This window comes from Bufo bufo, chromosome 1 (genome assembly GCF_905171765.1).
Source record: "Bufo bufo chromosome 1, aBufBuf1.1, whole genome shotgun sequence".
NCBI classification, from domain to species: domain Eukaryota; kingdom Metazoa; phylum Chordata; class Amphibia; order Anura; family Bufonidae; genus Bufo; species Bufo bufo.
Genome location: NC_053389.1, coordinates 292132966 through 292149109, shown reverse-complemented (window position 1 = coordinate 292149109; position 16144 = coordinate 292132966). Strand labels below are relative to the sequence as shown.

Here is a 16144-nt window from a genome sequence, read left to right as displayed (position 1 = left end):
TTAAGCTAGAGGGAATTATGAACAGTTCCAAATACCAGTCAATATTGACACAATACCTTCAGGCTTCTGCTAGAAAGCTGAACATGAAGAGGAACTTCATCTTTCAGCATGACAACAACCCAAAGCATACATCCAAATCAATAAATGAATGGCTTCACCAGAAGATTAAAGTTTTGGAATGGCCAAGCCAGAGCCCAGACCTGAATCCGATTGAAAATCTGTGGGGTTATCTGAGGAGGGCTTTGCACAGGAGATGCCTTCGCAATCTGACAGATTTGGAGTGTTTTTGCAAAGAAGAGTGGGCAAATCTTGCCAAGTCAAAATGTGCCATGCTGAAAGACTCATACCCAAAAAGACTGAGTGCTGTAATAAAATCAAAAGGTGCTTCAACAAAGTATTAGTTTATGGGTGTGCACACTTATGCAACCATATTATTAAATTTTTATATTTTTTCTTTCCTCTACCTAAAAGATTTCAGTTTGTTTTTCAATTGAATGGTGCAGTTTATAGGTCACATTAAGGGCTGTTTCACACGAGCGAGTCCATTGCGGGAATCACGCTCCGTGTGGGAGTGTGATCCTCCACTCTGGACTTGCAGGAGCGCACGGCATTATCATGATTTATAATGCTATGTGTTTCTGCTTGACCTTTTTTTCTACAGAATCATACTGACCGCTTTATGTCACTATGATTCTGTGTAAAAAAATTTTTAAAAAAAGGCCATGCAGAGACACATAGCATTATAAATTATGATAATGCCGTGCGCTCCTGCAAGTCCAGAGCGGAGGATCACACTCGCACACGGAGCGTGATTCCCGCAATGGACTCTCTCGTGTGAAACAGCCCTAAAGGTGGAAAAAGTTCTGAAATGATTTATCTTTGTCTCATTTTTTTACATCACAGAAACCTGACATTTTAACAGGGGTGTGTAGACTTTTTATATCCACTGTATACACCCTAAGTGCAATTTCTTCTTTCTGAACCAGATGTTAAAAAAAAAAAAAAAAGCGCAAAGAATAATCCCCAGGTGCTGATCAGGCAGGTATGCACTGAATAGCACTTGGCAGTCACAGCTTGTACACAGAAAGTGATGCAGAGCTGGACAATTTTAAAAAAATAAATAGAAAACCCAAAAAGCGCACGGATGGGGGGGGGGGCTGGAAGGGACAGGGATGGAGGGTGGTTTAGGGATCTGGAACAGCTGCAAATGAAGAAAAAAATCAGTGCAGCAATTCCAGATGTTCTTCTTTTCTTTACTTTTTTATTCTTTGAGCAGGAAAGGGTCAAAAGCGCAGTGGTGGTGCACCACAAGTCCCAGCAAGCCAACAGCAGCACAGAAAAGCACAGAACCCTCTCTGCATGCGGTCACCAGCTGGAATGGCTGCATGCAGGGAGGTTCTGCCCTTTCCTGTGCAGCTATAGCGCTGCCATTGGCTGGAGCGTTGCTCCAGCCAATTGCAGCGCAGGCAGTGGACCCCCAACACCGGTGTCCCCTGCCTCACCTCGGAGGAGACCGGTGCTGACCAGTTCAGCACCGGTCACCTCCCCCAGACCCGTCCCGCAGCTGTATACAGCTTCCAGCACTCTGATGTGCCGGTCTTCATTGACTGGCCAATCACAGCAGCAGGGGGGCGGTGCAGCACCATGCTGGCTCCCTGCCAGTAAGAGCAGCCATGGCGCCACCATTCCCTGGCGATCGTTCCCCAGAGCCCCGTGGACCTTGCGCCGTACATGTACGGCACTGATCCTTAAGTCACGTCCGGTTGCGCGGGTCCTTATGGAGTTAAGCATCTCTTCTAAAGGTGGCCATACACATAAGATTAGGATCGGCCAGAGTGCTGCCAGCGAATCGATTGTCTGTACGAATGAACCCACCATCAACTAAACTGGCAGATCAGTGACCTAATTTAATAAGGAAAAAGTAAACCAATAAAGCATGCTAGCACAAAGTGAAGAATGATCATATGATTGTGCCATACTTATCTAATTTCAGCCGACAAAATCCATGTAATTTAAAATGATGGGTTACTGGTCAGAATTGGAATACTACCAGCATTCACGTTGTACTGAGCTCCTCAGCTCACCAGGATGTGTAACTGCATTGTGCAATTCATAGCCACACTGAAGTGTTTAACCTTGTTATAGCCAGTTATAATTTAATATATGCCTTTAACTCCTTCCTGCTTGCCTGCCTGACATGTTTAGCTAACTGACCTCTCCCCAGTAATGTTGGGGTCCTATGTTCAAATCTAACCAGGACAACATCTGCATGGCGTTTGTATGTTCTCCCCGTATTTGCGTGGGTTTCCTCTGGGTTCTCCGATTTCCTCCCACAAACCAAAGACCTACTGATGGGGAACTATTGGGGACAGCTTGATGTCTGTAAAGCGCTGCGGAATATGTCAGCCATAAGCATGTGCGCAGTTTCAGAAATATTGCCACTATTGAACCCGATAGCCGATAATGATCTGATAAATTCCCCCTTTTACCCATGATGGTAACAAGGAAGGGATACATGTGTAGACAGCCTATCTCACACCTTTATATACCCACCAAGCCAGCTCGACACATGTGACTTCCTTCATGAGCTACTTGCTGCCGATGTCAATGTGACTCGACTGTATTCATCCCTTCTTAGGCCTCATGCACACAACCGTTGTTTGGCCGTTTTGGCGGCTCGGATGCGGACCCATTCACTTCAATGGGGCCGCAAAAGATAGGACAACACTCCGTGTGCTGTCCGCATCCGTTGCTCCGTTCCGCAGCCCCTCTAAAAAAAAATATATAACATGTCCTATTCTTGTCCGCGCTTTGCGGACAAGAATAGGCATTTATATTGACGTCCTTCTGTTCCGCAAATTGCAGAAGGCACACGGGCGGCTTCCGTTTTTTGTGGATAGCGGACCGCAAAAAACGGAACGGTTGTGTGCATGAGGCATTAGAATTCTGTGTTATGCTGTCCCTCTGTTATTTCACTAGGAAATTAAAGAATATATTGAAAGTAGAAGTGAAACTGACATCATAGGCAAAGTTCACATGAGCATCGGGTTTTCTTTCTTTTGGTTAGAAGAACAGAATAAAGGTTTATTTTGAGCAGCAAAAATAATTCAAATGAGGGTTAAAATGGGCCAAGTTTCTTAAAATTTTCTGTTCGCATAATGGAACAGACATACAAAAAAAACACCGCTGAGGTGAGTTTAGCCTGAAGTTATAAAATATTGGTTTTCTTTTTCTACAGAAGAAGGTAAAGGGTGACTAAACGGCTGACTGAAGTCCTCGTAGAAACTAAGGTAAGTGTTCGGTGTTGGTGTGTGCTCCATTGTTCATTTGGTTAAGGGCTCATGCTGTTGCCTGGCCGTTTCGTGCATTGGGGACAGCAATTGGCGGTCACCAATGCACAGGCAATGTCCGTGCAGATTCCATCCGCACCTCAAAGAAATAGAACTCCATGGGGTGAGACCGTATGTATTTTGTGGTCCGCAAAACACGGATCCGCAAAAAAAAAAAAGACACCCGTGTGACATCTGTGTTGGATCCGTTTTTTTTTTTGGTTTTTGTTTTTTTTGCTGATCCACTGTAACAATGCCTGTCCTTGTCCACAAAACTGACAAGAATAGGACATGTTCTATTTTTTGGCAGATTGCAGAACGGACATATGGAAACGGAATACACACTGATTAACTTGTTCAGTTTTTTTTGCGGACCCATTAAAATGAATGGTGCCGCATACGGACCTGTAAAAAAACAAAACTGGAAAAAAAAAAGTTTGTGTGCATGAGCCGTAATGGTGAACATATTGAGGCTTGTTCAGACGTGGTGGATTTCACGCAGCAATTTACAGTACAGTATGCCACATGTAGCAGAAACAATCCTCACGGAAATTCAAGCATGCTGTGGATTTTCTAATCTGCAGCATGTTCGATCTTGTGCGGGAAAGCAATGGATTTCACTCTTGGCAATCTATAGGATAATTTCCATGCTGAGTCCACAGCTCAGTCTGCCTGTGATCTTGTGCTCAATTATGCCTTTCTGGAGTGCACAACCTCCATAACCTCTTAAAGGGTTATTCCCATCACAGACAATGTGGGCATATATGGCTAGGATATGCCCCCATTGTCTGATAGGTGCGGGTCCCACCTCTGGGACCCACACCTACAATGAGAGCGGAGCGGGGAAATGAATGGAGGGCGCTCTGCACATGCGCAGCCGCCCTCCATTCATTTCTATGGGGCCGCCGAAAATAGCCGAGCGCTGGCTCGCCTATTTCCGTCTGCCCCATAGAAATTAATGGGAGCAGGGGCCGCGCGTGCGCTCCCATTCACTTCTATGGGAGCAGCGCTTGGTGGAGGAAATCCGGGGTCCTCCAGCCACAGCTCTCCCCGCTCCGTTCTCATTGTAGATGCGGGTCCCAGCGATATGCCCCCATTGTCTTTGGAAATACCCCTTTAAGTCGAGATACGGCAGACCCTGACTGCTTAAAGAGGACCTTTCACTTGTATAAACCATGTGAACTGAGTATGCTGCCATATAGAGCGGCGCCCGGGGATCTCACTGCACTTACTATTATCCCCGGGCGCCGCTCCGTTCTCCCGTTTATAGGCTCCGGTACCTTTGCTCCTTAAGTTATAGTAGGCGGGTCTTCCCTTGTCCTGTGGGCGTCTCCTTCTCCTAGGCTGCAGCGCTGGCCAATCGCAGCGCACAGCTCACAGCCTGGGAGAAAAAAACCTCCCAAGCTGTGAGCTGTGCGCTGCGATTGGCCAGCACTGCAGCCTAGGAGAAGGAGACGCCCACAGGACAAGGGAAGACCCGCCTACTATAACTTACTGAGCGAAGGTACCGGAGCCTATAACGGGAGAACGGAGCGGCGCCCGGGGATAATAGTAAGTGCAGTGAGATCCCCGGGCGCCGCTCTATATGGCAGCATACTCAGTTCACATAGTTTATACAAGTGAAAGGTCCTCTTTAAGATATCTGGGCCTCACTTGCAACTTCAGCCATGTGGCCATGCTGTCCATTAATCGGTGCAAAAAAAATCTGCAACCAAGGGTATGGGTGTTGCAATGTGTTTTGTAATAATAGTCAATGATGTTGCACTGCGACGCGACAGTGGCAAAAAATCCATCTGAGTTGGATTTTTTTTTGTCACTGTTGTGTCAGTCGCAGCATGTCACATTGCAACACCATTGACTATCATTACAAAACATGTTGCATTACTTTTCTGCAACAAATGTTGCCATGTGGCTGAACGCAGGATCCAAAAAAACGTACATGTGAATGGAGATTTCCTAATTTCTGTGCCTACATGTCCAAAAAGTGGTATAAATTGGCACATTTAGGGTTTCTACAACTTTTTCTGACTTGAAAAGGGGTGAAGGTGGACCTTTGTGTAAAATCGGTGGGGTCAAAGATGCCTCTGCCTTCTCAAACAGCTGATTGGCGAGGGTCCGGGGTGTCGGACCACTGCCAATCAGATGCTGATGATTAGGGATGAGCGAATCAACATCCAAAGTCGATTCGCATAAAACTTTGTTAGAATAGGGCTCATGCACACGAACGTATTTTCTTTCCGTGTCTTTTTTTTTTTTTTTTTTTTTCGGACCATATGCAAAAAAAATAAACTGAAGTTACTCTGTGTGCATTCAGTTTCCGTATTTACGTTCCGCAAAAGAATAGAACATGTCCTATTATTGTCTGCATTACAGACAAGGATAGTACTGTTCTATTAGGGACCAGCAGTTCCGCAAAATACATACGGTCGTGTGCATGAGGCCTTAGAATGTATTGGCTCAGATGAGCAGAATTTGTTACTTCGCGAAGTGGTCGGGTAACTTGAAAAATAAATTTCTACTGTAAAAAAAACTTTTACCGAACTCTGGTTCTGCTCCAAGGTACCACTCTGTACAGTATTCTAACAAAATTTTGTGTGAATCGACTTCAGATGTTTTATCCGAAGTCGATTAGCTCGTCCCTACTGATGATCTGTCCAGAGCATAGATCAGTAAAAAAAAAGTACTATAAAGTAAATAATCTTTAAAGGGCTCTTCCACAATCTTGATATTGATGGCCTTTGATATCGAATCGGCAGGGATCCTACACCCTGCAGATATAATGTTGTAGATTTGGTGTAGCACTGCACAGCTCCATTCATTGTGTAGTGGATGGTCATGGTAACTGCAGCACCGCTCCAGTTACTACACTATGGATGGAGCTGTGTAGTTCTACAGCTGAACAGATTATGGGCAGGTTGTTGGACCACTGCTGATCAAATAGGGATGGATAATGGTATGTCTTCATGGGATAGAGATAACATCTAATTCTGTTTTCCATTCTTTCAGAACTTCACTGGATGGAAGATTTATTTCCAAGCTGTTATATTTGATATGTATTTTGTCTACATCGTGTCAGGGTAACCAGAAAAAGATGATGTTTATTTTATTACTTTTTTTTTTAAAGGTATGAAGCATTACCCTTTTTTTTTTTACAGACTTAGGCATGTAAAGCCTGTACAGGTCTGGACAGTCACGGATAATAAACTTTTTTTAAGCTGTGATTGTGACCTGTCTGATGCCAATGAAATGACATAATTTCATTACGGTAATTCCAATGAAGCTGGGTCACCTGATTTATGTGAACTGAACTTTTTTTTTTTTTTTTTTTTTTTTTTTAATGCCTGTAAGATATTTTTATACTTTTTAAAAAGCTTTATTTTAAGGCATTAACAGAGTGATTTCATTGTACTTAGTTTTTGTGATTGGGACATGTGGTTCGTTGGTATGGTCGTATGTGTTGGCAAGAAGGGTCATTACTTTGTACTGTCTACCGTCCCACTGAAAGTGAAATAAAACAGTTGGTATGATATCGCATTGTGTGGCATCTGAACAGTGGATTTTTTTATTACATGGAGTAATTTCATGAGCTGAAGATATATATCCATTTAGCTGGAAAGAGGTGAGCGAACCTTTGCTCATTTAACATATCCAATCTCAGCTAGCTAGTTCTGTAACATCTTCATAGCCATTGAAGCTCTGTCTATTTTGGGGATTTGGATGTCCATTTTAGGAGGAGTTAAACGAGCCCTGTCATTCGGCATGCTTTGTATAAATCAGTACTACACGCAAAAAACAATTATTTCGTAAGGGCATAATGCCTCTTTCTCCACTTATCTTCTCCTAACCCCTGCCTCCTGCAATGATCACTCAATAGTATAATCCATCTTAAAGGGAACCTGTCACCAGGATTTTGGGTATAGAGCTGAGGACATGGGTTGCTAGATGGCCGCTAGCACATCCGCAATACCCAGTCCCCATAGCTCTGTGTGCTTTTATTGTGTAAAAAAAACGATTTGATACAAATGCAAATTAACATAAGAGTCATATCTTACTTGTGTGACCAGAGAAGAGTCATATTTTCAAGCTCTGACTCATCTCAGGTTAATTTGCATATGTATCAAATCGGTTTTTATACACAATAAAAGCACACAGAGCTATGGGGACTGGATATTGCGGATGTGCTAGCGGCCATCTAGCAACCCATGTCCTCAGCTCTATACCCAAAATCCTGGTGACAGGTTCTCTTTAAGAGACAGTCTCACTGAGGGATCAGGTTACTGCTGCCCATTGAAGTTTATGGAGGGGGAAACAGCAGCAGAGTGAAAGACACACTGCTGCTAAAGGCTCTGGAATCTGATCTACACTGCCCTCCACTTCTGTGTAATGTTTTCCATGCTGTTACTGCTCCTGAGGGTGTGCTACAGAAAGACAGGGGAGCAGGATCTCTGCTTATGTGTGTTTTAGGGTGGGAGGCATCGTAATGGCTAAGGAAAACTGTGCGGGAAAAGAAATGAAAAAAATGTATGTACTAATAAGTATGTAAGGCTGCAACATATACTACTGTGGGGCAGGCTCTGAGATATAGATCTATATCACTGGTTTAAAGAGTAAAATCTGTTTCAAAGCTGGAATACTACTCACTGTGCTTGCTGGTTTTCATATGGGTTTCTCCAATGGTACTGCGCATGTGTGCTGATGGATGACTTGACACATACTGCGCGTGTGCTGTAAACTTATGTTAATTTAATCAATTATGTATTGTATTATTTACATGGGGATACATGTATTAAATATGTTATACCTTCCCTAAGGTGTGGTTCATGCCTGGAATAATCAGACTGCGCTCTGGAAGAAGGTGGTGCTGGTAACCTGGGTTGCAGGCCTATACATACAAGAAGGAGCGGATCAGCACTCACTTTTTGATCATAAATCTTCACTTTATTACCATGAACAAAATGCAGATAAATGTGATGCGTTTCGGGTAAACAGCTTTTTTTTTTTTATAAGCATCTTGCTGTTCAGCCAAAACGTGTTACATCTGCCGGTATTTTATGGCAATAAAGTGAAGATTCATTAGCTTCAAAAAGGGAGTGCTAATACACTTCTCCTTTTCTATACACTGACTTATACCGCCAGTGGGTGGAGGGTATTCAAACGCATGTTGGGGCTTTAGAGACAAATGGCTTCTATCTATGAAGACTTAAAGAATTTAATCAGCACAGTATGTTGGACTGAACGGGGTTGTCTCACTTGAGTAAGAGGCATTTATCATGTACAGAAAGTGAATACAAACCACTTCCTAATATATTGTTATCCATATTTCTTCCTTTGCCGGCTGGATTCATTTTTCTATCACATTATACACTGCTTGTTTCCATGGTTACAGACCACCCTGCAATCCATCAGTGGTGGCCGTGCTTGCACAATATAGGAAAAAAGCACTAGCCTATGTGAGCTACCAGAGAGGCTGACACTTTTTCCTATAGTGTGCAAGAACGGCCACCACTGATGGATTGCAGGGTGGTTGTAACCATGGAAAAATTAATCCAGCCAGCAAAGGAAGCAATATAGATAATAACAATACATTAGTAAGTGGCTTATATTAACTTTCTCTACATGATGAATGCCACTTACTGAAGCGAGACAACCCCTTTAAAAGTGAAGTTCTGTGCATTTTAATTGTGCCCCAATGTGTACCTCATGTCTTGCTTTGGATTGTATTGGATTGTCCAATATTTTGATACTCATGGCCTTTCTTCTGGTATCAAATCGACAGGGTTTCGATAGCCTGTATCGCCACCAGTCAGTTGTTTAGTTGTAGATTTCATTGCCGGACCTACACAGCCCTGTCCATTGCTTAGTGGACGGATCTGATGATTGTAGTGCTGCTCCCATCCAGTGCTGGAGCTACAACTAAACAGCTTAAACAGAGTTCACACCTTGTTATTTGGTCCGTTATTCCCATCAGGTATTGTGGAAATAACTGTACAAATATCTAAAGTGTGAACTAGGCCTTATCAGCAGGGTGTCAAACCAACAGCAATCTGATATTGATGGCCTGCCCTGAGGATAGGTCATCAGTATCAAAATACTGGACACCACAGTGTTGCACTACAACATGGCATGTCTATAGGGTTACAATGTGATCCACTGCGCTCCATTATTTTATTTTTTTTGCACGCAGTAGACCACAATGCCAGGATTCTTAATGACTGATAGAAATTTAGACCACGTTGGATAAAAATGACAGTTACCGTACTTTCTCTCCCGGACAGTGGGGCCTAGAGCACTAATGTGTTAACCAAAGAGGCCGCAAAAAGACATTTGAAAGGAGACATCACATGACTGTACTTAATATAGTTTTATTGAAACTAATGATTCTGTGCATATCTGTTGCATCATTAAAATAGGAAATGGTCAGTTTGAACTTTTTTTTTTTTTTCCACACAGTTAATTTAAAGCGCATGAAATGAAAAGCACTTGTTAATAAAAGCTGTAATAGGCTGTTAATAAACTATATAAAAGAAAGACATGATTTTGTTTCAAAATTTAATCTGCAGGTAGGATACTTTGCTAAGCCTAAACTTGCTATGCGAGTTAAAAACCTAAAACTTACATTTGAAAAATTGAAAGTCTTATATGTGATATCCCTTTCTCTTCATTTGCATCAGGAACATTTGTACAAGTGGGATTCTAAGAGTGTGATATATGTGCTACATATGCTCGGCTTTTATGGTGGTTTAAAGCGGGTGTCAGGCATAATTAAAAATGGGAGAGGCCCTTCAATAACCTAAAAAGTTATACTCCTTTTATCAATCGCTGTTCTCTGCAGCGCTGCCCGTATACGGCATGTGTCTACTGCAGCAATCACTGTGGTCATGTGGCGTACACCTACACAGAACAGTGTTGGTGACGTGTGCCATGTGTCTACTGCAGCCAATCACTGTGGTCATGTGGCGTGCACCTACACAGAACAGTGTTGGTGACATGTACGTCATGTGTCTACTGCAGCAATCACTGTGGTCATGTGGCGTACACCTACACAGAACAGTGTTGGTGACGTGTGCCATGTGTCTACTGCAGCCAATCACTGTGGTCATGTGGCGTACACCTACACAGAACAGTGTTGGTGACATGTACGTCATGTGTCTGCTGCAACCAATCACTGTGGTCATGTGGCGTACACCTACACAGAACAGTGTTGGTGACATGTATGCCATGTGTCTACTGCAGCCAATCACTGTGGTCATGTGGCGTGCACCTACACAGAACAGTGTTGGTGACATGTATGCCATGTGTCTACTGCAGCCAATCACTGTGGTCATGTGGCGTACACCTACACAGAACAGTGTTGGTGACATGTATGCCATGTGTCTACTGCAGCCAATCACTGTGGTCATGTGGCGTACACCTACACAGAACAGTGTTGGTGACATGTACGTCATGTGTCTGCTGCAACCAATCACTGTGGTCATGTGGCGTACACCTACACAGAACAGTGTTGGTGACATGTATGCCATGTGTCTGCTGCAGCCAATCACTGTGGTCATGTGGCGTACACCTACACAGAACAGTGTTGGTGACATGTATGCCATGTGTCTACTGCAGCCAATCACTGTGGTCATGTGGCGTACACCTACACAGAACAGTGTTGGTGACATGTACGTCATGTGTCTGCTGCAACCAATCACTGTGGTCATGTGGCGTACACCTACACAGAACAGTGTTGGTGACATGTATGCCATGTGTCTGCTGCAGCCAATCACTGTGGTCATGTGGCATACACCTACACAGAACAGTGTTGGTGACATGTACGTCATGTGTCTACTGCAGCAATCACTGTGGTCATGTGGCGTACACCTACACAGAACAGTGTTGGTGACATGTATGCAATGTGTCTACTGCAGCCAATCACTGTGGTCATGTGGCATACACCTACACAGAACAGTGTTGGTGACATGTACGTCATGTGTCTACTGCAGCAATCACTGTGGTCATGTGGCGTACACCTACACAGAACAGTGTTGGTAACATGTGCGGATCGTGTCTGCAGCAGGCAATCGTTGTTCTCCGCATTAGACCTTTGAGGACAGTGATTGACTGGAGTGGTCACATGCTGTATTCCAACAGGTCACTGCTGCAGCTTGTAAACAAGCGACAGGAGAGCTGGACCAGTGCCGCAGGGATCGATTAAGAGGATGAGTAGAGCATCATTTATTTATTTATTTTATTTCAGGCTACTAAATAGCTTGTCCAAGATTTTTAATTATCATTACAACCCCTTTTAAAAGGGTTGGCCCAAGACCTGTGTCCAATCGGCATGAGCCAGACTGCTGGAGCCTCTGACAATCACTAATGGAGTAGCGGACATGCATGTATGTCCACCACTCCATTTAACATCATGGGACTGCTGGAGATAGATGAGTGCTTTTACTCAGCTATGTGTGGCAGTTCAGTCGCGTTGAATGGAGCGGTAAGCACGCGTTCAAACGGCTGATATTATAAAAAGTCAACAAAGAATTTTGCACCTCTTGATTAACAGAACAAAATTGACCTTCACATTAAGTCTTATGCATATGTTGTATGGAACTGTAATAAGACAGTAATTAGATTTTTATTTTTGTATTTTTTTATCAATATTTCTGTAATTCCATTTGTTGCCATATGTTTTGTGCACACTTTGCATGCCAACATATATAAAAAAAATAATTTTTATATGTAGAATTGGCACTGCGGGTCAATTTCAATGGATGAGAATTGCTAAAAGCTTATTCACTTTGCTGGTACCATAAAAACGCTCCAGATTTTCTGCACATCCACCCCATGAACATACCCTAAGGCCAGACACACACAAGCGAGTTCAATGCGACAAACTTGCAGCCTGTGTTAGTGTGAGGTCCCGTTCTGACCTTGCATTATAATGCATTTTGATTTATAATGCTGTGACCCTGAGAGTCCTGGAATCTACTAAATTACACTGACATGCTGTCAGAGCAGTGGAGGTCAGAACGGGACCTTACACTGACACGCTGCAAGTTTCTCGGATTTAACTCGCTCATTTGTGTCTGACCTAAGTATTCTGACCCTGGCCTTTGTTCCTGTAATGGACTGGCACTTATAGTTTTAAATGGAGTGCTGGACTGGATTTACTAGCCATTCTGGGATGACCTTTCATGGTCTCATTCCACAGCCTATGAGAGAAACCCTAAGGTACAGTATTGGTGTGTATTTGCTGAGTGTTACACCATCAGATGAGTAGCATGAGCAATAGTTTCCTTATATGTAGTATGTATATCCATCGACCCTTTGTGTGCATAGTTTTAGAACCACTTCATGCATTTAAAAAGGTAGACAAGTCTCCTGAAGTTGTGCTAGAATTTCCTCTCATCTGAAATTTGGTGACCTAAAACAAATTCCTCTTATATATGCCTTTATCTTTTTGTTGAAAGCTCCTTTTTACATGGACCAATAATCAGGCTGTTATCAGGGATGTAACATAGAAACATAGATGAGCGCTTGTAGGACAGCTTTCTCAATAATTGGCCTTCATAAAAGCGGTCAGCGATCACCCCATGATCAGGTAATCATGTTTTTTAGCTGCCACCAAAATCATAGTTTCTGTGAAGCAGGTTGTGCTGTCTAAACAATGAGCTGCTACCCAAAAGCAATGATTTTTTTTATTTTTTATTTTTTTATGGGGACAAGCTATCTCTGTAGCAATAGATTGTCCCCATACTGCAGAGGTGACAGTCAAGCAATTGTCAGGAACATTTGGTTTGTTCCTGATAATGGTCTGAAATATTGGCTTGTGTAAATAGAACTTTAGGTCCTAACTAAAACTATTGGTGGCCAAGTGGTTCCTGCCAACAAATTATTTTTAGCGATTGCTGAGGGCTCCACCGGTCAATAAGATCTGTGGAGTTCTGGGCCATCTTTGACTGACAGACCTCTCAAACTCCATGGAAGCTTCATGAAAGCTTGTGTTCACTCCGAGGCCAGTATGTGTGGTCCGTGTGATGAGCACAATTCCTGAACGGACCACAGCTCTGCTGACCTGAACTTGTGGCATCATAGTGATCTCTGATGCTGTGAGTTCCAGCCAGACCATGCGTCTGACATGATATGTTCAGTATGCAGTATCAGAGGAAGAATTATCAAACTGGTGTAAAGGAAAACTAGCCCATAGCAACCAATCGGCTTTGTCCTTTCATATTCCAAAGGCCCGCGCTGCTTCAATCTCCATAGAGGGATAGACTTTCGTAGCAGGATTTTTCCGCACTTCCTAAATGTAGTATATACGAGTCCTCACAGTTGCTCACACCCTCCCGGTAGATCGTATAACCTTCAAAAAGGGATGTGCGCAGATAGTGAAGTACCACCACAAAAGGTATAAAAGTACAATTTATTATACTCACAAACACGAATGTTTTAAAATGCCTTAAAACATATCCTTGTGTTTTTAAGGCGCCCCAGATGAAGCGTCAAGCGAAACCCGGGTCGGGTCTGAACACAAGGATATGTTTGAAGGCATTTTAAAACATTTGTGTTTGTGAGTATAATAAATTGTACTTTTATACCTTTTGTGGTGGAAGGTTATACGATCTACCGGGAGGGTATTACTGTGTGAACTTGACCATATCACTTCAGGACCTGCAGCGCATAGAAGACAGGCAACGTATTTTGAGACTTTTTCTTTTTAGTTTTTTTCAGAAAAATGAATGGTGGAATCTGATTGGATTCTATGGGCAACTAAGCCAGTTTTCCTTTTACACCCGTTTTGGTAAATCTACCCCACAGACTGTATTTTCAGGACTGCACAGGCTTGTTAAACTGTTCTAAGGTTTTCCCGTGCACGGTGCGGTCAGGCTCCACATATGGATTACCACTAATTGTCAGGCCATACTTGTCATTTCAAACAATGAGCATGTACAGGTAGGCAAAGAGAGAGTATAGGCATGCTCAAACCCTGTCACACCAAGCACAGACCACGCCAGGAACCACAGCGTTACTTGAGTAAAAAGAGAAAAAGGTCCAGCTCGGTTAAAATGTTAACTTTATTTTTCAGTGCAGATAAAAGCCAGTTACAGTCCAGTCTACATGTTTCGGATCAGAGACAATAGCGATCCTTCCTCATGACAAGAAGCATGTACAAGTGCAGCCCTGCCATTAGTGGTAATCCACATGCTGATCCCATAGCCAGACAGCACCCTGAAGGAGTAGTCCAGGATTAGACCAAGAAAAAAGCCTACTTCCTTCCCGGAACAAGCTGAATGGGCTGTGTCTTTTGTTACAAATCATCTCAATTCAAGTGAAAAAGGTTTTAATTCCCTCAGTTTTTTTTTTTTTTTCTTGTGTGGATGTTGGGTGTGAAAAAACTGAAGAAAAAACTGAAGAAAAACAGCATCTCCTAGCCACTGACACATTGATTTAAATAGTTAAAGGGAAATTGTCACCATGATAATGCAATGTAATCTGGTCTGTGAAGTCCAGGAGGCGGTCCTATCAGTGATTGACAGCCTTCCCTCTGACAGTATAGACAGATGTCAGTCACTGATAGGACCGCCTCCTTGACTTCACAGCCCAGAATGAACAGGAATTTAAAGGTATAAATTACAAGTTTCACTGAATCTCTTTTCTCATAAAACTATATATCAACCTACTCAGCTTCTCCTGCTTTATAACATGTTGCCTGCATGCAGAGGCATTTTCATGGTGACCGGTTCCCTTAAAGTCCTGAATTTGGTTGCATTTTCCATGCTGACACATTCATTTCTATGTGGTCCCTGTGGCTTGAAAAACACACAGGACATGCTGCGTTTTTTCATGCAGAGTGATCCTGGGTGAGAAAAAGCTGCCCATGTCCATAAAGCCATTGATTGGCAGTTTTTAATGCAGACACTGCTGTTTCAAATGATGGGGCCCCCCTATGAATCTCACTTGGGTGCATGGGCCCTAAACTGTTAATGTCATCAAAAAACTCGGTATCGAGCTGGCTGACATTAGCGATGTGCTAATGTCAGCTGAACATAACAGTATTACTTACACCTCCCTGTGTGCTGCCGTTATTGCTAAATAATTACTTTTATAATATGTAAATGAGCCTCTAGGAGCAGGAGGGGCCTTGCTCCTGCTCCTAGAGGCTCTGTTCTCTCACCACTTGACACGGCCTGGTAAAATTGATTGACATCCTTGGTCTCCTCCAGCCCTGCAAATCCTGTGCCTGCGCCGTCCCGTTAAGTGTTCGGAGCAGTCAGGAAGCCGGCGAGCGTCCTTCACTCACTGCGCCTGTGCAAAATACTAAACGGGATGGCGCAGGTTTTGGATTTGCGGGGCTGGAGGAGACCAAGGATGTCATTCAAGTTTACCAGGCCGTGTCAAGTGGTGAGAGAACGGAGCCTCTAGGAGCAGGAGCAACGCCCCTCCTGCTCCTAGAGGCTCATTTACATATTATAAAAGTAGTAATTTAGCAATAACGGCGGCACGCAGGGAGGTGTAAGTAATACTGTTATGTTCAGCTGACATTAGAGATGTGCTCATGTCAGCCAGCTTGATACAGAGTTTTGATGACCGAAACCATTTAAGGGCCCATGCACCCAAGCGAGATTCATGGGCGGGGGCCATCATTATTTGAAACAGCAGTGTTTGCATTGAAAACTACCAATCAATAGCTTTATGGACATGGGCAGCTTTTTCTCACCCAGGATCACTCTGCATGTAAAAGGATGAGCTGCACTACTGCCATGAACAGATCTGGTGGAGCGTCTTGGGGAGGAGGTTGGAAGGTAGAACTCTCTCTTCTAGTACTATTACTTTAT

General features: G+C 43.3%; 1 protein-coding gene and 1 long non-coding RNA gene across 7 annotated transcripts in view; one reads left to right on the top strand and one right to left on the bottom strand.

The window, feature by feature from the left end:
• TCOF1 (treacle ribosome biogenesis factor 1) overlaps positions 1-6884 on the top strand; it is a 137009-nt gene extending 130125 nt beyond the window's left edge. For all 6 annotated transcript variants that reach the window (XM_040440584.1, XM_040440615.1, XM_040440606.1 and 3 more), the window contains 2 exons: positions 3239-3290; positions 6336-6884. In XM_040440584.1, coding sequence (XP_040296518.1) covers positions 3239-3259 — 21 coding nt within the window. In that variant the 3' untranslated portion in view covers positions 3260-3290; positions 6336-6884. The remainder of the gene's footprint in view (positions 1-3238; positions 3291-6335) is intronic.
• On the bottom strand, positions 1587-12661 carry LOC121008227. Its single transcript, XR_005780533.1, has 3 exons — positions 11339-12661; positions 10464-11115; positions 1587-1598 (listed from the first exon to the last, which is right to left on the bottom strand). It is a non-coding gene; the product is annotated as an uncharacterized LOC121008227 (long non-coding RNA).
• Positions 12662-16144: the final 3483 nt, after the last annotated feature.